The following is a 25,059-nucleotide window of genomic DNA, read 5'->3' as shown; positions in this document are numbered from 1 at the left end:
ACAGTATTTTTCTGCTTTCATTAACTTGAGCAACAGAGGTAATGTTAGCTTTCCTACAGCATGGCTGATGATTCATATTATGTGGGGGTCCAACTATAACACATTGTAACATTGCAATATTTTTATTATTGCAGCATAGCAATGGGCCTGGAGGCCAATGTTTTCAAGCCAGGGTGTAAAAAGTGAAGTAGGTAAATGAATGGCCTAATTTTCAAGGTGATGAACAATAACATCCATAAAACAGCGAGTGCCTTGCACTTCTGCAAACCAGAGTACTTTTACAGGTACCTAAATATCGATTTAGATGCTTATTTGATCATATTCATTTGCATAGTTTAGCCTGTTCGTATACAGCAATGCTCTGATTGGCCAGCTTGTCCTTTCTGATGACATCCCAACCGTGCACCAACTCACAGCTGGGACTTCATCACCCAAAAGAAGAGGAAGATCCTTCTACCCTTAATGTTAAATTGGTAAAACACCACGGAAATTTAAATTAGGGCAAAAAAATCCAACGCCCTCCTTCCCCCAATTTCCCATCCTCAGTTTCAGTGTTTTACATCATATCATTCTATTACAAAATACATCGCTTAGTTGAATTATAAGAAAAAATAGTATGGAAAAAGCAATAAGCATTTTTTCACTACCGTTTTCTTCTCCCTAATCACCTGTATCAGGGTGCTGCTGGCCAGGCTAGGTTGGCCCCTCCTACTGAGCCCTAAAGAAGGGTAAAGGGAGCCAGCTGAGCAAGCAGGCAGGAAAGGAGGGAATTAGGAAGAGCTGAAGAACCTGGGATGGCTATAAAAGCTTCCAGGAAGGGGAATCTGGGCGAAAGAGAGGAGCAAGTAGCCAGAGCAGGAGGAGCCGCAGCAAGGGAAGGCTGAGCACCCTGCTGACTAAGGGCTGCTGAGTCTGTAAGACCCCTGAGACTGCTTGGAACAGTGTATATAGAAGGTGGTGGGTAGCCCATTGTAACTAAAGCGTGCTGGTGGAGCACAACGTAGTGGGCTGGATGTGGTTTGTGGGGGCTGAGGCCCTGAACAGCAAGGGGCCAGGCGCAAACCGTTACACATGCCATCTCCATTTAACAATCATTTTAGGTGGATTTCCTTTTAAAATGTTAGAAGCTTTGGTGCCAATCTGAGAAACATTTACCAATGTGCTTAACTTTAGTCACATGAATAGTTCCATGTATTTCAATGGGACTACTCATGCGAGCGAAGAAAAACACCTATATTGGTGGTTTCACAATCAGCTTGAGTGGTTCCAGAGACAATTGAAGTTTAGAGTGTTCCCCCCATCCCAGACAGAAAGAGTGCTGGATGATTCATCCAGTAAGTAATTCAGTTTCTCCAGTGTTACTCAGCAGCTATTAATTCTGCAGCTACCATTAATTACAAGGTAATAATGAATTGTAAATCATGCATTTTTCTAATTCTACTAGTGTCAAAGACAGTCTGAACATGCAGAACAATTACTCTCTTGAAAGTTAACGTGCATTATGAAGAACACAGAGTACCTGTCTTCGTAGATCCCTTTTTTTTTGGGTCATCTTGTCAATGGCAATGTTCAGCGGGTCCCCTTTTTCTTTTCTCCCAGTCTATTAAAAATATGTTTTTAGAGTTAGAAAAAAAAAAACCACAATAAAGATGCAAAAAAATACAGTCAAAATATGCAAGTTTTAAAATTCTGCACATATATCAAAAGAATCATTCAGTACTTTCAAAAACCATCTCAATATCTGTGTGTACATGCAGTAATCTATCTTTGTATTGCTTGTATCCATCACAGCACAAATCAAGGTTTCTTTTCAATGGAAGTTATCAACCACACTATTAAGGGAACACTGCTGAGGATAGCAGATTTTTAAACATCTCATAAAAGGATAAAAAAAAAGGAGATTAATGTGACTCACCAGTCAGTTCAGAACTTTTGCACTGATATATTATATTTACATGCTATAGCACTTGCTGCCAAAATCTGGCAAGACCTCTCACTATTAAGAGTGTCTAATCTCTGTCCTGCCAGGCGGTGGGTATGTTAAACGTGATAATAAGCAGCAAAACAGCTTGAGGACAGAAGGAAAATGTTCCATATGACTGTACCAAGAATTGTACTGGCAGCCATTAGATACAGTATAAAGGAGACTTTTACTTAAAATGCTCTCTTGTGCAGGAAGTCTCAAAGCAAAGATCCTCAATAAAGATTAAAAAGAGTAGGGGGAGAATGGGGAAGTTTTCTGCTGCTTGCAATAAAAAAACAACTCCCCAAAACACAACATTTTAAGGTTCCAAGGTGTTAAAAAAGCTTGATGTGACTGTCAGCTGTACTATCTTTCTTTTAAGAGAAGGCTGCTTCTCTAAAGATTTGTTCAATCTCTTATCACATTGAAATCCCTTGGATATGTTTTTTATCAAGAATAACAAAGATCTCGTCATCCTTTCTCCTATTTTCTTTTCCCACTTCTGTTTTCAAATATTATATTTACAATTATTCCCTGCATACAATTAACCAAGATTTTGTACTTCCAACAAAGCCTAACAGCATACGTTTCTGGGATCTGCTGAAAATTCACTTTCAAAAGACTTTTTAAATGTACCCTTTCAATAGTGATTACTCTAAGACATATGACTATGCTATCAACTCTAAATGGCCATCTTCTCATCCTCTGCTTCAATCATTTAGCTGAGTCAATGTTTGACTGGAATTACTCTAATTTTAATTCTGATAAAAGGCCAATGCATGTATAATCATTCAGAAATCTGTAAATCCTCTCCATCTCCTCCTTTCTCAACTTAGAAATTCAAACAATACAATAGCAAATGACAACAGGATTTCAAATAAAATATAATTTTACTCTTTAGTTTCAGAAAAAAAAACAATTATAAACTGATTAAAGTGAATTATACACATCCACACCACACAAGAGAATAGGGACAGTAAACCTTCAATATTTTACAACAGAATATGTTTGTGTAGCCCACTGGTGTATTTGTATTACAGGTTTGTCATTCACCCTACCCCAGGTCCCTACTGTGTCACTCAAGACAGTGGGTACCATGGTTTTATGTAGTTAGTCTATAGTTTCTCAGAGTGAAATTTAACATTAAAAAAGAAGAGAGATTTGCACTGATATGATACGTAATCAAAACATATCTGAATTGTGGAAACGGGAAGACGGATTTTCAAGTGTGCTGATCTACACAATATAGCATAATACAGCCAAGTTTCTAGTTTAAATTTAGAATATGAAGTCATACTCTCAGAAAAAAATTCCTATAACTGTCTTATGTATATTTTAACTGTTTGCACTGAGGAGCCTGGGTGACACTAGTATTCAGTTTCACTTTCGTTTCTCTGGTGAGTAACTCTATTTATGTCATTGTTTTTAAGTTCTCTCTTTCTCCTCTCTCTCCAAGCTGGCTGCCTGGTGAAGTTCTGACCACAAAGCTGTGGCAAGAGGTGCAGTTGTATGAAATGTTTTAATCCCTGTATTGCTGTCATAGGAATAATACTTCATTGTTATGTAAAAAGAGCCTCTGATCAACAATACAAGTTACTCTGAATATTAGCAAAATGATCATAATCAATAAGCTAATCAACAGAATTTAACGCCACCTCAGGATGAATTTTGAAAATCACCACGCCACAATTGACTAACATTTCTGTACTAACTCTGTGCAGGACGAATTTATCTTGGGTCTACCGTTGATGTCAGTGACGCGGGATCGAGCGCTTCCATTCAGCACCCATTAAAAGGGGACATAAAGCTGCCCAGACCAGGCAGCTGGGATTTCTCCCAAAGTTCCCTCCTCTCAGTCCAAGGGCCAAGCCAGGGCTGATGGGGAGCGTGGCCAGAGCATGCTGTGCTATGACTATTTCCAACCACTGTAAGAGCCATTGCAAGGCACAGTAATTTACATCCACCAACCTGAGGCTTGTCTAAATTATACCATGGACTGAACCATCACCAAAAGTACTGGGGAAGAACAGAGATGGGATAAATCCATATTTTCCTCCCTCCCACTACCCCACAACCAGGCCCTGTGTAAGCAGACCTCTGTTACAGCTGAAGATCTAGCCCCAGTTTTGAACGTCCCAAACAATGTTCCTTGGCCAACTGTTCTGATGTCTTACACAACTACTCACTGTCAGGATAATTTTGGGTGACGTTCAGCCTAAGCGTACACCATCTTAATTTCCACACGTTATTTTGAGTGACCCGATAGAAGTAATGTCACTCCCACCTGAACAATTCATCTGACACTGCTGTTGACGTTTCTAAATGATTTCAATGCTTCCCTCAGTACACAGTTTCAAACAAGAGAGCAAGAGAAACACATTAAATAAACGGTATTATTGGGGGGAAAATGGTATGGCACGTGCTGTTACAGAGCTTTCAGCTGCTCTGTCAAATGTCATCTGTCGTGTGCTGACAAATAAACTTTAATAACATATATATTATTATAGACTTTAAATATTCTTATATCAAAATTGTTCTGGGGCAGATCTTTTGCCTGGGTTCCTGGAAGGAAACTGATACTTTGCAAAATTGCCTTTATTTTCAGCTGACAAAGCAAGGCCCTGCACTCAATATCATGGCATTTCTCTGTTCCTCTCTTCCAATCCAGGGGGCAAAAAAAGTACTTAGGAGGTGGGAGAAAGAGGAGAGAGCCACAGAGCCTGTGGCATCTGGGGGAGGAGGGACTGGGGAGACACATACAGCGCCCAACATGGGAGGGAGAAGGAAATGAGAGGTACAAAAAGCCTCTTGCATGAGGAGGGATAACGCGACACCCAGATATGGGAAAAGGTGGAAATGAGGGGCACGCCCAACAGCTTTGACCAGGTCTGTGATTCCAACATCGCAACTAAAGCTTTACTATTTACATAGTATTTTTCTGTCAGGACATTTTCACTTCACCATCTCCATCAATTTTACTCCCATCCAAATCGCCTGGGAGCCATTCCACTCCCTGTCCGATTTCTTTTCAGCCAACTGGGATGGGTCATTTTCAGTGGGACTCCTGATACGTGTCTAGTGTTTCTGTGGAGTCCATTAGCTAGGAAATAGGATTTCATTAGTCTCACAGCTTCAGCTTCCACAGCTACATCTCAACTTCTGGGAGCAGCCCAGCTAAGAATCTCCCCCACCCTTCTTAGACACCTTCTAAATTAAACAGTCATCATTAAAACGTCAACAATTACCCCACAGTGATATTTAAGCTAATAGAGTCACTCAATTTACTTAGAGAAAATAACCAGAGTATCTCATAAACACTCCACCCACTGAATTAGGAGTTGGTGTGGAAGGATTTTCAGCCTCCACTAGAATGAGGTGTTCTAACATGGAATGTTTTTTATTCTTAAGACAATTCTCTGATGAGCTGTTCCCAGGTGCATGGTACTAGACTAAAGTCAAATCTCTCTCTCTAAAAATATTTCCGTAAGTGTTGAAGCCACGTATGCCTGACACCTGCTTAGTAATCAAGACCACTTTGGCCAGCCTGAAGGCATTTACAGAACATTCTTTTGCAGCCTTAGAGAAAAACATGGGGGAAAGAACTGGCTACTGGGCTGCAGGCCAGTCAATCCAAATCTATGGTGTATTGTGGATGTGATGTTATCAGCCTTCAGGGAGAAGGCTGAGCTATTACTGAGGAATTCTGCTGCCAGTTTTGCATACAATTAAAGACTACAAAAATGTTAGTTATAACAGTAAAAAAAAAAAAAAAACCTCCTGAAATTAATACACATAACACAACTAAGACTGAATTGATTTTTGTAATATTGCTTAGATAATTGTGGTGATGGACATCACCATAAAGGCATATAGATAAAAGGGGGCCTTGAGTTGAGATCATGTATGCTGAATAATCACCCTACTGAGCATTAAAACTAACTAGGTTTTATTAGCCAGAAGAAAGGTGACAGTAACCTATATACAAACAGGAATGAGGCAGGTGCTGGATAGCACTCAAAGCTGCTGCTTTGATTACAGAACGTCATTTTTCTGGCACAGGCAGACGACTCATTTGTTGTTATGTCACCAGTAAAGAGGAAGACTTTGAAATAAAAAGTATGGAAGAAACTACCATCTTTTCCCTTGAAGACGTTTTATCTGGAAGGCAAGACAGAATAATGGTTCAATTTATTACAAATACAAAAAACCCTTCTTCGGCTGAGTGAGAAGGTATTAGAAGATGCTATCGTTTTCACACACTCAGATGGTTTCTGTCTTCTCTGCTCAGATAAGTGCAAGCTAGGAGAGTTCAGTCTAGTAATGTATTACATGCTGCATGTCCAAGACAGACCCACTGTCATTCCTCCAGTAATTTAGCCTAAAGGAGACAGGTGGAAAGATTATCTACTGATCCAACAGCTACCATGCCTTAATGTACTTTTATTTTTTTGATCACCACCTGCTTCCATTACTACTGTTTACTCAAGATCACAGTGTTATTAAGGCATACATTACTATTAAAAATATACCAGTCCTAAGTATATCCTTTTCGCTGCTGAAGGACATCACTTTTAAAACTGTTCGTTCAACATCTTCATAAAAAGTGATAAACCAAAACTTAGTACTAAGAAAAAATAGACAGAACAACAGACATGAGTGGCAGTAGTACCTTTAAGTGGGAAGACAGGAAAATATGCTCTGGCATTTTTAGCCCTATGGACAATAAAAGAAGACTAATTCAGGTCAGGAGAAGACTATATCACCTATCCTATCAGATAAAGGTAAATTTCAATTATATTTGAAAACACCAACCTAAGTGGAAAGAATGGTCAGGAGAATATATTTTGGGGGAAGTCAGGTCCTCATATGAATGATCTGAATAGGACATGACATTAGCCACAAATTAAGCAAAAATATGTAATATTTGACGTTAAGAAAAAGAATGAAAAAAATCCTGGAAGTGTTAGAAAGTTTTAACCCCCCCCCCCCTCCTCTCTCTCTCTCTCTATATATATATATATATATATTGCAAATCAGCTACATACAAACCAATTTTAACCTGATTAACTATAACAAACTAGGGATAGACATTCAAGTGAAAAAGATTCTGGAGAGCTGTACCCAAGGGACATTTTCATTAGAGTTACCATCAGTAAACCTTTTGCATAGATAAATTTAATAGATGCCGTCTTTGGTATGTCTCCTGTATAGAGGTTAAAGATTTTAGGGACCAGAACAAAGCCCTGTGGCAGGCTAGAGTTCAATGTTCTAAGTCTGCTGACTTGACCATTGAGGTAGACTTGGAATCAGCAATCACCTGTCATTGCAGCCAGTAGGGGAATAGTTCGCTGGTAGGGATTACTAGAGAGAGCTTCAGTAGAAGGCCTTCCCTCCAAACAGTGTCATATGTGGAAGAGAGGTCAAGAAATGCAGCTCCTGTCTTTAGCCGCTGCTGAAAACCTGCCTCGATGTGTCCACACAAGGCAGCTACCTGGTCACAGCAGCTCCTGTTTGGACGAAACCCTGCCTGCTCTTTAAATAGAGTTTGCTCGCTAGTACTAGCCATTCTGAAGAGCAGTATTCTGTAAGGAGCGGAAAAATATTGTAACGCGAGGGTAGCATAGTGACAAGGCTAGGCCTGAGTTGGCATAAGTAACAATAGATAGGCCCACAATGACCTAGACATAACCTCAGGATGAAAGCAGAAGTAGGCTGCCCGCAGAACCAGTTTACACCAGCTAAGAGCTAGCTACAGCAGTAAACAAGTGACTGCAGCTTATAGTGGATTGGTCCCTAGCTAACCGCCAATAGAAAAGAGAATAACAAGTGTTAAGGCCCAATCCCCAAGGGGATTGAAATGTAGCCAATAAGCTTATTGCTAGGATTGGGGGAAGGGGTATTTTAGGATCCCCCTCAGGTGCGCCCTGCCCTGAGGCTCTCCATGGATCCATCGAGGTACTAGCGGATGCCCTGGGTGGTTCGGCTTCCTGGTTGCAACTCGCTTCATAGGGCAAAGCATGGGTCTCCTTGCCCTCGTACTGGTAAGCACCCGGATCCCTGAATTGTATTCCTAACAGCTTAGCAGTAGCCCAAAATCTGTACTTTAAGTGCTGTGTGAATAAACTGCTGTTTGGGCACTTCCTGTCCGCCTGTCTCTTCACCACTGAGATCTAAAAATACAAACTCTCCGCCCCCACGGAGCACATATTCTTTACATCAGTTTGAATGAGATGGAGAGTAAGGAGATTGGTCGATAATTGGCAGGGTCTTCAGAGAGTTTAGCGGGCTTGAGAAGTGCTATAACCATTATTTTTCGCCATTCTTTTGGCATTTCCCCACTATTGTGCATTCTTGTAAAAAGTGCTGCAAGCCATAATTTTCCTCACTCTCCAAGTTTTTAAGGAATTATGAAGGGATTCCATCTGTCCCTGCAGCCTTATGATTTTTTGTCACGGCCAAGGCTTGGTTAACTTCTTCCAAGGTGTATGTGGCAGAAATCTCAGACTCCTCAGGGCACTGAGAAAATAATTTCTGGAGTTTTGTTTTTATATCCATGTGATGGATTTTATCTGTGGGAGTCTTGCTATTTTTAAGGAGCTGAGAATCAATAACATTTGCTGTGACTTTTGATGGTCTTTTTATATATGTAGATGACGCAGCTTTGGCAGTTCAACACACGAATCTTCAGACCATCAGCCATACTCTCACCAGTGACCTTTCAATAATGGCAAACTACTTCCAAAAGTGGAAACTTCAGCCAAATGCCCCCAAAACAATAGTCTCTACCTTCCACTTAGACAACAAGGCCGCCAAAACTGAGCTCAAAGTGACATTCTACAGTGAGCTAGTCAAACATGAAGCCACCCCAAAATATCTAGGTGTGACCTTGGATCACAGTCTGACCTTCCAACGACACCTTGAGAACACCTGAAACAAAATTAAGACTAGGGTGAGCCTCATAAAATGGCTGGTGGGAACATCATTGGGTTCTGGTCACAGGACACTGCACACAGTGGCATTAGCCCTAGTCTACTCTGCAGTGGAATACTGTGCACCGTTATGGACCCAGAGCTCTTACACTAAGCTCCTGGATCCACAACTAAATGGGGCAATGTGGATAATCTTGGGAACATTAATGTCAACTCCAACAAATTGGCTCCCTGTTCTGTTCCACATTCACCCTCCAAAAATACGGAGGGTCTCCCAAACTTCCAATTTCCTCTCCAACGTAAACCAAAACACCAGAATCCCCCTGCACGATGACCTGAAGAATCCTCCTAGAACAAGATAAAATCTAGGAACCCCCTTTGGACTCGCAGTGTTACTTTGATGGATTTCAATGGTGATAATCATTGGCGTGCAACCTGGGATATCTCATCAGTCCCAAATAAGCACCTTATTATTGACCTTACTGAAGAACTGCTAGGCTTTGACCTTTGATGGAAAGAATGGTGCATACTTAACCACATAGGAACATCGCATGGAAGATGTGCCCAGAAACGCTTCCAATGGAAAATGAGAAGCAGCCTGGACCGTGATTGTGGACCAGTGCCTCAAACCATGGAACATATATACTCCTGTCCAAAGCATTTGTTTAAGTGTAGCCTTACTGACATACACCAACTTACCCCTCATGCAATGAACTGGATTTCAAACCTGGATATTGACTGATCGTTACAAACTAAACCAATGACATGTGAAGAAGAAGAAGACTGGAGAAAGCCATATTTAATTTACTCTTTTCTATCTCTACACCCTGGAACAGTAATATAGTCAGACAAGATTCAAAATACATGTCACAGTTTCAACTGGCTAATATGCTTTGAAACATTTTGGGAAAAGAATCAATATTTTAACTCTCAGCTGAAACTTTACTGTGGAAAAGTGGCCTAAGTTTTTAAGTCAAACTTTTAGAAAGATCCATTCCATTTAATTCTATACTCTCCCCAGCTTCAGTTTAAGAAAGGGCCTTCCACCAACTCTGAAAAAAAAACCCACCAAAATCTTCTACTTCTTTCTGTCTAGCACCTTCCAAAGAAGATAACAAAACTTATTAACTCTTAGAAACATATAGTGAATTTCAGGCTCCATTGAAGTCAATGGCAAAACTCTCATTGACTTATGTGGGCCAGGATTTCACCTATGCTTTTAAGTAATACCAAGATATATTTTCATTTTTGAATAATAGTAGTCTCCTAAAATTATACACTCACCCAATCTGTTCTAATTCAAAGTGTCTGTGAGTATACACACAGACAGTTTTGTTAGCGATTTATCACGTATTCAGTTTTAATATCTATGTCCCATTTTTTTTCTTGTCTATTTCCATGATTAAGTGAAGGGGGAGTGGTGAACTTTGTGTAGATCAAGAAAAAAGCACCACTTGGGATTCTTGTCCCTAGTCAAGCCTTTCTGGAATAACATTGTTTATCAAGAGGCATTTACGTAGAGGAAGGCTGACTCAGCTCACACTGAAAATCAGGAAGGAAAGAGCAGAAAGATTACTTTATGTAAACTACATAGCCTTATTGTAGTGTTTATTCAGGGACCTTCCAAGCAGTAAGTCAGTTCCAGACTATGGTTTAGTGGAGACTAGCAACTTGTTCATTAACACAAGCTCCAAACTCAAAATTCCCACCCAACTGTCTTCATGGGTTTTCAGTCACATTAAACATCTATGGTCAGATCTTTGCTGGTGTAATCAGCTCCATAGCCATGTCACCAGCATAAATTGTATCTCTGTAAACAACATCAGAGAGCTCCAAGCACAACATTCATAAGGCATATGCTGCTCCAGCACACCCCTTTTGGCCTGTCACAGCCCCGAAGGCAATTGCACTTAGTGTCCCTTTACAGATAATTACCCAGATTAGATTAGTTCAATCCCTCTTTGCAGGTCTGGTTTACTCACTCATTTTACTGAGGTAACTCACTTATTTAGCCACTCAAATTCACACCTACCCATTCTCCCACCCATGTAAGAATCCTGGTCAGTTTCCACCCCTGCTGAGGAGGTCCCAACCCTCCTCCCAGAGCTGGGTTGTACTTCAGACAATCCTTCTGTCCCTTTCCTTAACACAGGAGCCTCTAAGCTCTCCTTGGAGCTGGAGCCATGCTTTAGGCCAGCTGTAAAGCCTGAGGCAGCTTCTCTTCCTGCTGGCCTTTTTCCCAATCAGTCCTTGCACTTTCAGGCTGAAAGGACTTAGCAAACATATTTCCCCTTCTGCCTTCTCCCTAATAACTCAGGGCTCTCACAGGAGCCTTCTTACTCTCTACAGTATCTACCGGTATCTGCCCTGCCATGAAGGAGGAGGCCAGCATTTATGCTTGCTCCTTCTTCCAGCTCATTCTTCATTGGCTGGAAAAGAAGGGCACCCTGCCCCACTCTCTATGCAAGGCTCCAGGTCAAAGGCCTTTAAAGGTACCGAACAGGAGTCCTTGTAAATGCTACTTCTTCCTGGAACCTGTTTTCTGTCCCTTTATCTCCTCAAGCATTGCGTATCAGACGAGCCCAAACTCTGAAAGGCCTTGCCACGTGAGGGGGAAGACTGACCAGTAGGCAGTGTTCCCTTTAAGGGGCCAGCTATTCCATCACAGACACGTCTTTGGTTTTGCATCCGGCAAAGTGGGTTTCTGCCCACGAAAACATATGCCTAAATAAATTTGTTAGTCTTTACGGTGCCACAGGACTCTCACTGTTTTACTAAAAACAGACTAACACGGCTACCCCTCTGGAACTCATCTTTGGTTTTGCCATGCACAGTAAAACGAAGGCAACGTAAGAGGAGTAAACCGTGAGATGGAGAACGTCAATACCTTTAATAATGTATATGAATTCAATGTCTGACTTCTAAATACATTTCTATAATTCCACTATAAACACTAATGTTTAGGTGTGCTCCCTGGTTTACTGTATGTCACACAGATGAATGTCATTTAGCCTGGGATGTTTAAACAACAAATAATACATTAACAATGTGCAAATAATCCAATATTCCATTCTATAAAGGCTCCTACATACCCCTCATCACCATCATATCTGAGTGTTGCAGTTCCAGTGTTGCATTAAGTGATACCACTAAAATTTGTCAAGAGAGGTTTGTTCTTTCTGTCATCTTCTTGTCAGGGGGAAAATTGCAGTGTAGTGGAGTGTTTCCATTGACTTCAGTAGGCTTCAAAAACCTTAATCTGGATTAGATCTTGATTACACTAGTTGCTGCACAGCAGCAATTGTCATTAAAAATACCACATTTACCAGTTGTTACAAAGTGGTTAATTAGTGGGCAGAACTTATTCTTTTGATGTTATTTTGTGATGCTGAAATTATTGGTACATTATGACTCTGTAATAGCAAATGATTTATTAATCTAAACTGTATATCCAGCTATGCATGACTGCAGTATGTTTTCCACCTATCAACATTTGCTGTGTCTGCTAGCCCCCAAACCATTCAAGATCCATGTTATTTTCCATAATAAATCCCATTCAGCCATTTAAAAGAAAAATCACAAGTGGGAGAAAGTTGTAAGTGTCAAATGTGGGAGAAAATGCTTATAATTTTAAATGAAACACTAACAAATTTTAGTTGGTAACATTAAAAATATTAGATAAATTAATCATTTATTTTCAATCATTTGCATTCATTTAATCATTATTAAACATTACTATATAACTCATTTGCATACGCAGTATTCACTAAACAAAATGAGGAATAACTGGCTAAGTAGTGATACTGCTGAAAAAGGAAGTGGGGTTGCAGAGGCTCACAAATTGAACATGAGTCAACAATATGATGCAGTTTCAAAAAAGGCTAATATCATTCTGGGGTGTATTAACAGAAGTGTTGTGTATAAGACACGTGAGGCAACTAGCCTATTCTGCTTCGCACTGGTGAGACCTCAGTTGGAGTGCTGTTTCCAGTTCTGGCACCACACTATTAGAAAGGTGTGAACAAATTGGAGAATCCAGAGGAGAGTAACAAAAATGATAACAGGCCAAAAATTACCTCTCTAGAAAGGTTAACAAAATGTGCATGTTTAGTTTTGAGAAAAGAAGACTGAGGGGGGACGTAATAACAGTCTTTAGGTATTTTAAGGGCTGTTATAAAGAGGATGATGATCAGTTATTCTCCATGTTGAATAAAGGTAGGAGAATAGGTAATGGCCTTAATCTGCAGTTAGGGGGATTTAGGTTAGATATTAGGAAAAACTTTCCAACTGTAAGAATAGTTAAGCATTGGAACAGGCTTCCAAGAGAAGCTTTGGAATTCCCATCATTGGACAATTTTAAGGACAGGTTAGACAAACACCTGGCAGGGATGGCCAAGGTATACTTGGTCCTGCCTCAGTGCAGAGGCCCTCTTAGTGCCCCTTCCAGCCCTATGATTCTTATCAGAAAATATATCTGAAAATTATGTGTGGTATAATAAATAAGTGCAATTAATACAATAATTAATTATATATTTCTAGTACATAGCGACTTCCAACCAAAGGATCCCCGAATGTTTTACAAACTGTAAACAGAATTTTGCTCTTCACTTACATAACAAGGTCACTTTCTACAGACATTTCTAGGGTGAAAAATGCACCCATAATTGCATCTAACACTGCTGAATAAATTGGCCCCTATCTTTTGCACCAGCCAAATCCTCAAAATGATCATCAGGTAGAGAACGTATTGCAGTAATCCAATCCAAATAGAAGGAAATACTTCTTTGCATGATATGTCATCAGACAGTGGAAATCAGACAGACAAATATTGCAGCTGGATTTTAAAATGTCTAGACAATTTTACCCATTAATTTCAGGGGGCTACGCCTTTCTGAACATTGAGCGTTCCTAATGACACTACGTGTGAGGACATGACTCCAATCCCTTCCTTTTCCACAAAAGGTATTTGTGAACCTAGCCGCCTCTTTAGACACCTAAGTCCACCATTTAGAAGCCACAGACAGTCTCAAAATTGCCAGATGCTGCCTAACCTCTTAGGTGCCTAACCTTCTGCTAGTTGGCATTCAGAAAGTCACCAAGCACTAACTCAGTTGTACGGCTAATGAGAGGCTTGGTGCCCTAGCTCAAGCCAAAGCCATGGAGACCCCTCAACTCCTCTTCTCTTCCTGCCTCTCTCCTCAGCATTTACTCATGGCTAGCTTGAGCAGGATGAGAGTTGCTTCCGTAGGCACCTGACTCTCCCCATACAATGCAGTCTGGGCACCTAACTAGGCTTCCACGAGGTGGCAGAGCACCTAGGGGTGAGGCATTGCAATGTGTATAGATCCGGCCCTTTATAAATCCGGCCTTCAGGGTCAGGTTTTCAAAGGTATTTAGGACAAGCACATAGTAGGATTATTTAAAGCTCAATTCTCATTGATTTCAATGGCAGTTAGGTACCTAACCAGCTTAGCTGCTTTTTAAAAGAGCTCCCATTAGGGTCTGGATTCGTAGATGGGACTTAGGTGTCTAAAGAGGAAGTGCCTAATTTTTAGGCACCTAGCCACTGAGTGGAGTTTACAGTCCTGAGCATACTTATTGCATTGGATCCTGTAGGCAAGACAGGCAGGGAACACCTATGTTGAGAATCCCAATGGGGCTTAGGTGACAGATAGGCGTCTGGGCTCCTGTCCAAGGTAACAATGCGCATACCCAACGGCAGAAACTTAGCCACCTGGGGACTTTTACAGCAAAAATGTAGGCACTTAGGGAATTTAGTTGCCTGTAGGGTTAGACGGCAGCTGAGCAGGGATTTTGTGAACTGCCAGTAGCGCCTAAATGTTGGCCTTCGGCACCCCATGGGAGTTGGAAAATCTGGCGCCAAGTGATCACTCACATTAATGCTATTTTCTAAAATAAAGGAATATAAGCACCACTTTGGGTTTGCTTTCATCACACTGAATTTAAAATTACAATGAAGTAAACATGCAGGATATGGAAAGGACCAGCCCTGTGAAGTCAATGGTGTTGTCTGGAAGAAGGTACTCAGAACCACGAAGGATTAGGCTGGAAGGATGGAAAATATCATATTTATTAAAACTGGAATCTTTTATGCTGGACAAATTATTCATATTTTTAGATATATTTTTCTCAAGGCAACCTTAGTATAATTACATACGTTGGCATACCAATTTAAAGGTGTGTACTGATAAGATCTTTAGAGTAGTTTAAAGAATGCCTTTCAATTTGAATTGGCTATTGACAGTGCAACACTGGAAAAAACAGCAGCGTTTCCATGGGATCAAACATACAGTTCAGTTCAGAAGACACTAAAATACAAAAATTGTTCTGTTACAGTTTAGTGCTTATTAAAATTGTATTTCTGGAGGCAGAAGCTCAGCTGGTATAAATTGCCATAACTCCACTGACGGCAATGAAGCTACAACAATTTACGGTAGATGAGGATTAGCCCTCCTCATCTTTTAAATGAAAGCTTGCAGATACTTTCATTTAGAAAGCCAGAATCACTTACTCTAGGAAGCTAAATTTATTCTAATTTCTTCACTGCCATCCATTTACATAGTGTCCACCACAAACTCCTAATTTAAGAACCAACTGCTTCCCAGGTGCGAATGGTAATCTGCTTTTACATCTCCAGAGCTCTGTCTCATAATTTCAGTTGATTTAAGGAAAAGGGAAGAGGCAGTAAGCATGTGTCCCCATCCACACGATGGGATTATGTAAGTAAAAAAAGCTAGAATTAAATCATGATCATCTTAACAAAATTATATTTGATCAATTTTAATAAATAATAATAATTAATTAATTAATAATCATTTAAACTTCTCACTTTTCTGCCCAGGAATCTCTGTGTTTTAAAAAGCTAACCACTGAAATTTTACAACAATCCAATGAGTAGGTAAGAAGACAGCAGGGGTGAAACACATCAACTATGCTCATAAAGAATTAAATTACATTTTGGCAAGAAAAGTTGGATTAACACTACTACTGTTAAAAAAATATGGCATGGGATCTTCAGGCTATTTTTCCACTATGAGCTACAGGTAGCATGGATATAAATAGAAGTGCAGCTGTGGGAGCATGGGCAGTGGGAGTGGATGCATGGCATACTCATGCCAAGTGCAAACCCACCTGGAACAGGTGGATATGTTCTCAGCAAGACTAAGCCATGTACCAAATCAGGGGAAACACAACCCTAGCTCGTAGTGTAGACATAGCCTAAGTGACCACAACTGGCCAGAATATCAGTTTTACATCTCATCCGAAGGATGACATATCCCGCAGAATTTCTCTCTCTAACACCATGCTAATTACACACTAAATGCTGACTCACAGGACGCATGTCACCACATGAATTGCCTATAACATCCTGCAGCACCTAGGCATACCTTGGAAATTCCCCTCTGAAGTACTGACCAGGCCTCAACTTCTTTAGCTTTTTTAAGATTAAGCAGGATAACCACCTAAGAGGGTTTGGCTGCTGGCAACTCCATTTAAAAAAAAACCCAAACAGGTTACATTTGGCGATAATATTTGACCATATTATCTTCTGTGGGGAGGGCCTTTGTACACAAGAACACGTCACCTACAAAAGAAGAGCGTGCTGGAAATGTGGCCAAACTCTTAGCAGAAAGATGGGCATAGTCAACAATGAGACTAGTTTTAATTTGCATGTAATTTTTTTTTCCTCATTAAACATGCTGACGCTCCAACTGTATCATTGTTTTTAATACTGTACCAAGTCTATTTATTTTTGGTTTATCCCTTCCAGTATGGGTATTGCATAATCTTAGAAACCAGAGACAGAAAATAGCTCGCCTATCTCCTAGAATTAAACTGCAGGATTATTCTAGATAGTACAACTGCTAGTGCTTTGCCCAATCTACTTTTAAAGGTCTGGAGCAGGGGGGTTTTCTACTACTTCATTTCGGTGATTCCTTCCCAGATGTTGCCATAAGGGCATATATCCTGATATGTCTAACTTTCCTTTTTCTCAATTTCCTCACATTACATTCCTGGGGTCAGCCTACACAATTTGTCTCTTTTCTTGACGTTCATACTCTATCAAATAGGTGGATGTCAATGAAGGAAGCACTGTTTAATATAAAGGACACAGGAAGTTAATACTGGAAGTTGCAACCTGGTTTGCAGAAGAGAATTAAATTTGTTTCAAATGTGCTTTTCTACTTTCTCCCCTACTCTGTCATCTCCCTTCTTCCCTCCCTACTCTCTATCTTTTTGCCCACTTATCCTTCTGGCCTCTCTTAATTGCAGTTTACACTGAAACCGTATCTTCAAATGACTTGGGCTGATGTGCTTTTACCATCAGTAAAATCACTATTACTTTCCATCGCTCGCTTTCTCTTGGCATTTTACTGTACTGCCTACATAATATCAGGTTAGTGCATGTGTCAGACTTTCTGAGGGCAATGACGTGTGTTTGGCAGCAAGCCTTTCCCAGTCTGGCACACCTCCAATGGAAAACCCACCTGCAAGCAAACAATGCGCATGAGAATTAATTGGACACATACTGTAAGTTTAGCTATCATTTTAAATTAATGGAGATGAAAGAAAGCCTGGGAAAGAAAACAACTTGATCCTCATTAGTGTAAATAATGGATCACTATTGAATATTGCCTTCATCTTTGTGCCTGAATATTTCTAAGACATTGCCATTCAGAGAAATAGAAGTAGCTAAAGTTTGAAACAAAAATTGAACTGGATCTAATTAAGCCCAAGAACGAGAGATTCAAAAGAAGACAAAAGGAAAGGATTGACTCTCTGTATTTAATTCTTTTCCCTTTCTGTATCAGACATCACTGAGATGTAGTAATAAACCTTAGACACTGTGTACCGTGTGGAAATCCTGCAATGTATTCCTGTCGCCTCCTCAGATCAATGTACTAAGTGATATCAATTCAAGTTACTTGTCAGTTTAATTAGAGAAAGTGCAACACACTTACAGGGCATTAGTGCAAAGTTAGCACAAAACAGCAAAAGGTCCATTTGAGACATTTGCGGCAAATAACTGGAGAAAGTAACTGACTATGTAACATTTTCATCAAAAGTCTTTATTAAAATGCTACTCGAGCAAAACACTTTAGCAAAAGCCATTATAAACTAATAGTGAATTAAAAATGCTTTTGATCTATGCACTCATTAAACCCTTATTTTTCCTTTTAGACTACAATTTTTGTCTTCTTTTTTGTTACTGTTACCAAAAAAAAAAAAAAAACCCAAAAAACAATTAAATGGAACCTCTCCTACTCCCCTCCATGCTTATGAAACTTTAAGAATGCAAATCTAACTATGAAAAAAAAATAAGGCTTTTACTGCAATGTAAACTTGGGCATGCAGCACACAACAGGCTTGTTCCCACTCCCACTAAATTCAGTGGGAATTTATCATTGTTTTCAATGAAAGTAGGATCAGACCACAAAACAGATGGTATTAGAATGTGACGCTGCATTTCATGTATACCCAAAACGTCTACAGAATTCCATGGGAATTTTGAATGTTCAACAAATGCAGTTTTCGGCCTCTGAATGGCCCCACTAGTAAGCATCTTTCTGAGCCTCCGCCCGTGGATATTTCTGCTCTGACACCACCTGTGTTTTAGGACTTCTACCATATATTTTAGACTGGCAGGCAATTGTACCTCTGCTGCAGTGTGGATCTCTCTTCCATTTGACATATATCTCAACCTCTTTCCCTTCACCGCTTTTAAACCAATATTACCAATGTTTTTGTCCAAGGATATTTCTTTATTATGATTATATTCTCTCATTTGCTTTTTATACACAGCATTTTCCGCTTTTCTTTGTCGTTGTATGAAGACAGTTTTAATTAAATACTCTTATTTGTTGTGAATTACTGTACAGTAGCCTAATTGACCAGATGGGACAGTTTATAAATAAAATTATAAGGCCAGTGGTTGGGCGTTTCCATCCCCCTTTTAGAACATACATATTGGACTTCTGTCCAAACTCATTACCCCCTTCTGGGGTTTACCTTGATTCTTAATTGAATTAAGAAAAGCCTAGACACACTTACTTGCAAGCATAAGCTACATTCTCTACTGAGAGAGAAGATTTGCACTGCTCTCTAAACCATATTTCCATTGCTTTGCAGAGCTTTTCTACAGACTCATTCTGCAGGGCAGATCAAGTGAATTTTGTCAATTACATCATGGAACATAAAATACTAAGGGCCTGATTTGCCACTGTCTTTCTCCTGGTGTACTTATTTTCACATGTTGAAAGTGCTACCAAACCATAATTCTCCACTCTTACTGGTGGTAGCATTTTACACTTCCTTTAACTTTGATCTTTTATGCTTATGATAAACATAGGAATTAATGGGACCTACTTCGTCTGGCAAGCAGGGTCATTTAGTAAATAGCTCTGCACTTTCACTTATATTCCTGTAGACTGATACCTAATTACGTATTATTGTTACATTTATGAAATGTGTATTCATTTTGCTATGAGTGACAAAAAGGTACTAGTAATGATGAGGCAATTAGTAGTTGACAATTAGTATATCATATCTAACTGAAAAGAAGAGGATAAAACCTATATACAACATGCAAAACATTTCACATAGTAATAATATCACTTTACTTTCTGCCTATCCTTTACAACATCAATCTAAAAAAAAAAGAGTTACTAAGCATGGTGATTATTTTTAGTGTTTCATTTGATACATCTTCCTCCTAAGGCAAACCTTAAGTCAGATAAGCGTCTCAAGGGGCTAAAAGCAAGACAATCGCCTTTTGTACGTCAGAATTCATCACTGCCATAAAGACCTGTTTTAGGAACAATGGTGTAAATATTTTAAAGAATATTACATGAAAAATAACACCAGAGTGAAAACTATGGTTCTGCTGTACAATGTGGCATAGCTTTGAAAAAACTGCTAATTGTGGCCAGCTCAGTTTTACTATTGTAATGGGTGGGATTCTCAAAAGAGCCTAAGGGAATTTTACGTCTCCAAATCCCACTGAAATACAACAGAAATTGGGGGCTAGATCCACAAAGGCAATTAGGCAACGCAACCATAATTTTTAGATGGCATGCTACCCAGTGGAATCCACAGCCCTGAATTAGGTGCCCAGGCTCTCATACAATGCATTGGGAGCGAGAGGTGCCTTAGAATGGGATCCTTGAAAACCAGCATGTTAAGCAGGCAGCCATTTAAAATAGGAAATACCCAGGAGAGGTGAGGGGCCTAACCCCACCCTTCTCATGGACCCAGGCACCTAAATCTGGGCTGGAGAGAGGTCCATCTAGACTTGCGATTCTCAGACATGAACCCACCCTTGGAGGCTGCCTCCTCTTCCTTCCCCCTCCCCCATGGCAGTTTTGTGTGGGGTTAGGCCTGCTCAGAGCATGCCGATAGGATTGTACCCTACAGGGTAGGCAAGAGAATGCCTATGTTGTGAATCCCGCTGGAGGTTAGGTGTGACTGAGATATGCACTCAGGAGACTAGACTGAGGCAGCTGTGCGCATGCTCACCAGAAGAAACTTAGGCACCTATGTGCCTTTAATGGTAGACATTTAGATGCTGACGAACTTTAGATGCCTCCAGGGACAGGTGGCAACTGAGAGGATCTCAGTTTCGGATTTATGCACCTAATGAAGCAGTTAGGCACCTGAATCCTTTTGTGGATCTAGCCCTAGGTTTCTGGCTCATTTGAGCTACATTAAAAATCTCACCTGTGCTGCCAAGTTCCTTGAGCAAATGTATTCAGTGGGACATGATGTGTAAAATGTTCAAAAGGGCCTAAAGGTTTAGAGGCTCAAATCCCATTAAAAAAATCAATGGATTTAGGTTCCTACATTACTTAGGGCCAGATTTTTAAAGATAGGCAGGTGCCTAAAGACGCAGATAGGAAACAGATGCAGTTAGGATGCCTAGAGATGCAGATAAGAAGAAGATGGGATTTTTAAAATCAATGGGAGTCAGGTGCTTTTGAAAATCCCACTTGGTGCCTATCTGCATCTTTAAGTATCTAAATATCTTTAAATATCTGGCCCTTATGCCCTTTGAAAATTGTATTCAACACAGTTTAATTCTGATGTATAAGGATGTGAATTATTCACCAGGATGTCAATAACAATTCTAGAAGTAGCATAATATAGCAGTCCAGTCTCCTTGGTTTATTATTTTACTCCATATATACAATTATCGTAATTTCCACTAGCAGAGGACACTAGCATTATGGATGAAAAGGTGTTTCCATAAAACAGCAACAATTACAAGGATTCAACTACCTGCTCAGCATCATACTACAAACTGGTGCTAGTCCCATCTCAGTCACTAATGAGCTCCTTGACCAAATGCTAAATTAAATCTGCCAGGCCAATGCTGGCCTGATTAAAGATGGTTTCTTTAACATGTGAATTGGCTTTAAGGCTGAGTCGGTTCTATGTCAGATGAGCAAATGGCTCAAGTAACTTTAGAAAATAAAATAAAGCTCAGCAGGAGGAACTGTATACCTTATCACAATGCACGGTGCTGTTCAACGCAAAACTATTAAGTATATTATTAAGTAAAAGTTACTAGGAATAAAAAAGCCTGCATTGTGCAAAGCAATGATTCTAAAGTACCAAATGGGCAGAAAGCATCTCTTATTAGAGTAGTGCCATGATGTTATATTAATTCCCTACTACTGTAGTGATCAATCTTTTCTCTCTCTTCTAGGCTACATCTGCGCTATAATCTGGGGGTGTGATCACCCTGCTTGCGTACACATACTTGTGCTAGCTCTCATCAAGCTAGCGGGAGTATAAATAGCAGTGCAGCCGTGGAAGCACAGGACGTGCAGCTGAGGCACAGCTTTGCTGTCCCGAGTACAAACCTGCCTACAGTACCCTTAGAAACCAGTGGGTGCGTACACAGCCTGGCTAAGTTGTGCCTCCCCTGCCACAACCCACGCTACATGGCTGTTGATATTTAACAACCTCTATAAGGGCTAGCCCCAGTATGAGCTCATAGCTGAGACGGAGCCTTGGAGGAGCATGTATAGAAAGGCAAACTTCATTTTCTAATTCCTGGAGTTCCCACACGGGATTCTCTCTCTTGGGGCTCCCAGGAAATGCTCACTGTTTGTCAGAGGTAATGCCCAGTTTGTGCTAGGTCATTTTCAGATAGAGACAAAGGTACAGTTCCTGTCCCAGTGAGCTCACAAGCAAAGGGCAAAGAACCAGAACAAGCAGACACATGTCAAGGGCATCAGATTGTTTCTGTGGCTATGCTTATCAGGTTCCTTATCAAGTTACCTGGTGCCTGACGGAGCCCCGATTTATCCCATTTCAGAGGGCAAGCACTTGTGGGGAGTGTTAAGAGGAACAACCCCGTTGACCCGGGTTTGGGAAATGGTGCTGAACACGGTTTGCCTTTGTCAATACTTGTAAGTAAAGCACGATGAGCACTGGTTCACCCATTGTTGACAGCCAACAACTGGTAATTTTTGTAGAGCAGACAAGACTTTAGTGTGGGGTATGGATACCCTGTCCCAATGGTGTTTCTTTTTTTAATATCGTTATCTCGATGCACAGAGAGAAGGAACTATCACACAAATAATAATTTATTCTAGTGGCTGAATATTTTTTTTAATGTTAATTTAAGACAATCATATTTATTACTAGCTAGAAGTTGGGGGGAGGAGAAATGCAAATAATAAGAAAAAAGCTCTCTCTGGGACAAAAATTAATTCAAATTCGTTGTCATAACTTGTGGATATTGGCTCATTAAAACACGACGGTCAATTATCAGGTTATTTACTTGCACACTAAAATCTGTAGGCACAGCATATCTGGATTTCAGTCCTGATTCAAAATGAAGACTTGCAAAATTGTGCTAATGGAGTGCCAATCTGAGTTCAGTGGCTTATAGGCACAACTCAGAGAAAACATTTTTACAAGTTAATGACCCTTTTCATCAGTGTAAATGGCCAACATATACTGTAGATTTTGGGGGGATTTACATAATATAGCCATCCCAAAGAGATAAGAGAGCTATTTTCTCAGATTAAATATCAGCCATATATCAGATAATTCTTGTTGCAAGGGCAAAAAGAGATGACTCCCCATTATTACCTCTGCAACATACATAATTGCTTTGTCTTGAGAACAGATCAAAAGGCAACTTTAGAATCAACAGCACAACACCCTGTAAAATCATTTTAGCCTTATGCATTCAGGGAAGCTGCTTTTATCCTGAAGCAGTTTTCAAGACCTGACCTTTGAAAGGACTTGGGGGAACGTATTTGCTGTCTGGCGTTGGCCAGAGAACAATTTTTTGCAAATGAGTGTTGAGAAGCACTTTGTCAGCTGTGTAGGCCATGCGTTAGGTCCGTGAAGGGGACAGAGGCTCAGTGCTGCAATGCCCAACTTTAGGTGTCTGCTGCCTAATGGAATCCACTGCACCGAGTTAGTTACCTAGTCTTCATGTAGAAATGGGGCGTGTTAGGAACCTAAGAATGGGAACCACAAAAACCAGCATGCTGAGCAGGGATCTGGTGAAGGTAGCCAATAGGAAATAGAGAGGAGAGGGGTGTGGCCTAAGCCCCGCCCCCTCAAAGAAATTTAGCTACCTAAATCAGAGTCAGAGGGAGGTGCTTATCTCTGCTTGGGATTCACAGCCATGAACCTTCTCCTGAAGTCAGACACACACACACACACACACACACAAAAAATCTAGGTGTCCCCCTTATAACCTTTACCCGAGTGGTTGGAGAACTCACCCAGGAGGCGGGAGACTTGGGTTCAGTCCCCGCCTCTGCTTGATTTAGAGCAGGGAGTGGAACCAGGTCTTCCACTTCTGAGGAGTGAGGCCTAACCACTGGGCTATGGGATATTCTGAGGTGGGTTGCTCTCAGTACCTCCCATTGAAGCTGTGCCACTTTGTATAAATAATGAGCCTTTGGACTTGGGACTTGAACCTGTGCTCTGACCACTGAGCTAAAGGTTATAAGGAGGAGTGGGAGGGACACAATTTCCTAATTGTTTGTGAGAAAGGGCTTAGGCACCTCCCTCTAACACAGACTTTGAGCGGCAGGGTTTAGGCACCATCCCTTTCTTCTCCATTTCCTATTTGCAAACGTAGGCAGCTCCCTGTTAAGCTCTCTGGCTTTCATAGCTCTCATCCTTAGACACCTAGCTCTCCCTGTACATTGCATTGGGAGCCTGGGCACCTAACTCAGGGCTGTGGATTCCACTTGACGGGTAGGATGCCGAATGTTAGATGCTGCAATGCTGAGCTTACGTCCCCTTTGTGAACCTAGCCCCAGGCCTCTAAATAGGCATTGTGAATATTTATCTGCTGAAGTAAAATACCATTCACAGCTTGACCTCTGGGATCAGAAACTGCTACCTCCAGGAGGAAGACCAGCCATGTCATCTTAATGACAGTGTAGTGCTTGCTCGATGCTCTTCAAAACAGTGTGCCTTTAGGTAAGAATATTGTGCATTGAGCGTTAGGCATTGACCTAACTGTGTCCCCACTGAAGTCACTGCAAGTTTTCCCAGTGATTCAGTAGGAAGAGATTTAGGCCAATGCTGAGCACCTTTGAAAATCCCACCCTTAAGGCTTTCTTTTCACAAATTCAGGTGCAGGATTAGCCGTGAAAATTGGACAGCAGCGTATGTGAAGGCCCAGTAAATACACATCTGGACATCTACCTGCGCATATATAACTGTGCTTACAAATTAAAGCCCAGTGTTGCAAGGACCTTTTGGGGCACAGGGGTCAACCTCTGTGCAAGATCTTGTTCTAAATGCAGTGCATGCAATTTTTGTTCATTCGATACTGTATGTGACTTTTTAAAAATCAGGACCTTAACTTGGAGATGAATTTTGCTTCCCTGACCCTCCTGCCCTTCATCTGCATCTCAGATTAATTTCAGTGGGAGCTGCATGGGCTAAGTATGTCCCAGGGTTTTTTCCCTATGATTCAAGTTTCCTGGTTATGCTCCTCATCCATCATTGGAATGAGAGACAACAAGGTTGGTGAACTTCAGTAAAATTTGGTGAAACATTAATGCAAGCCAATGACATTCTTTTTTTAAATAACCATTTTAGCTGGTCTTCAGGTTTAAAAAAAACCCAACCTTTCCCCCCCTCCAAATTAGTGGAAAGTAT

General features: G+C 40.6%; 1 protein-coding gene across 3 annotated transcripts in view; it reads right to left on the bottom strand.

Moving 5' to 3' along the window:
- The window catches only part of CTNNA2 (catenin alpha 2), a 689,583-nt gene that overhangs the window by 157,367 nt on the left and 507,157 nt on the right, over positions 1 to 25,059 (bottom strand). For all 3 annotated transcript variants that reach the window (XM_067555203.1, XM_067555205.1, XM_067555204.1), the window contains exon 8: positions 1,520 to 1,600. In XM_067555203.1, the coding sequence (XP_067411304.1) occupies positions 1,520 to 1,600 (81 nt within the window). The remainder of the gene's footprint in view (positions 1 to 1,519; positions 1,601 to 25,059) is intronic.

The sequence above is a fragment of the Emydura macquarii genome, unplaced genomic scaffold, assembly GCF_026122565.2.
Source record: "Emydura macquarii macquarii isolate MOO-44397 ecotype Brisbane River unplaced genomic scaffold, CSIRO-AGI_Emac_v2 contig_1568, whole genome shotgun sequence".
Lineage (NCBI taxonomy): Eukaryota > Metazoa > Chordata > Testudines > Chelidae > Emydura > Emydura macquarii.
Note: the sequence above shows the minus strand (reverse complement) of the source record. Positions and strands in the feature narration are given on the sequence as shown.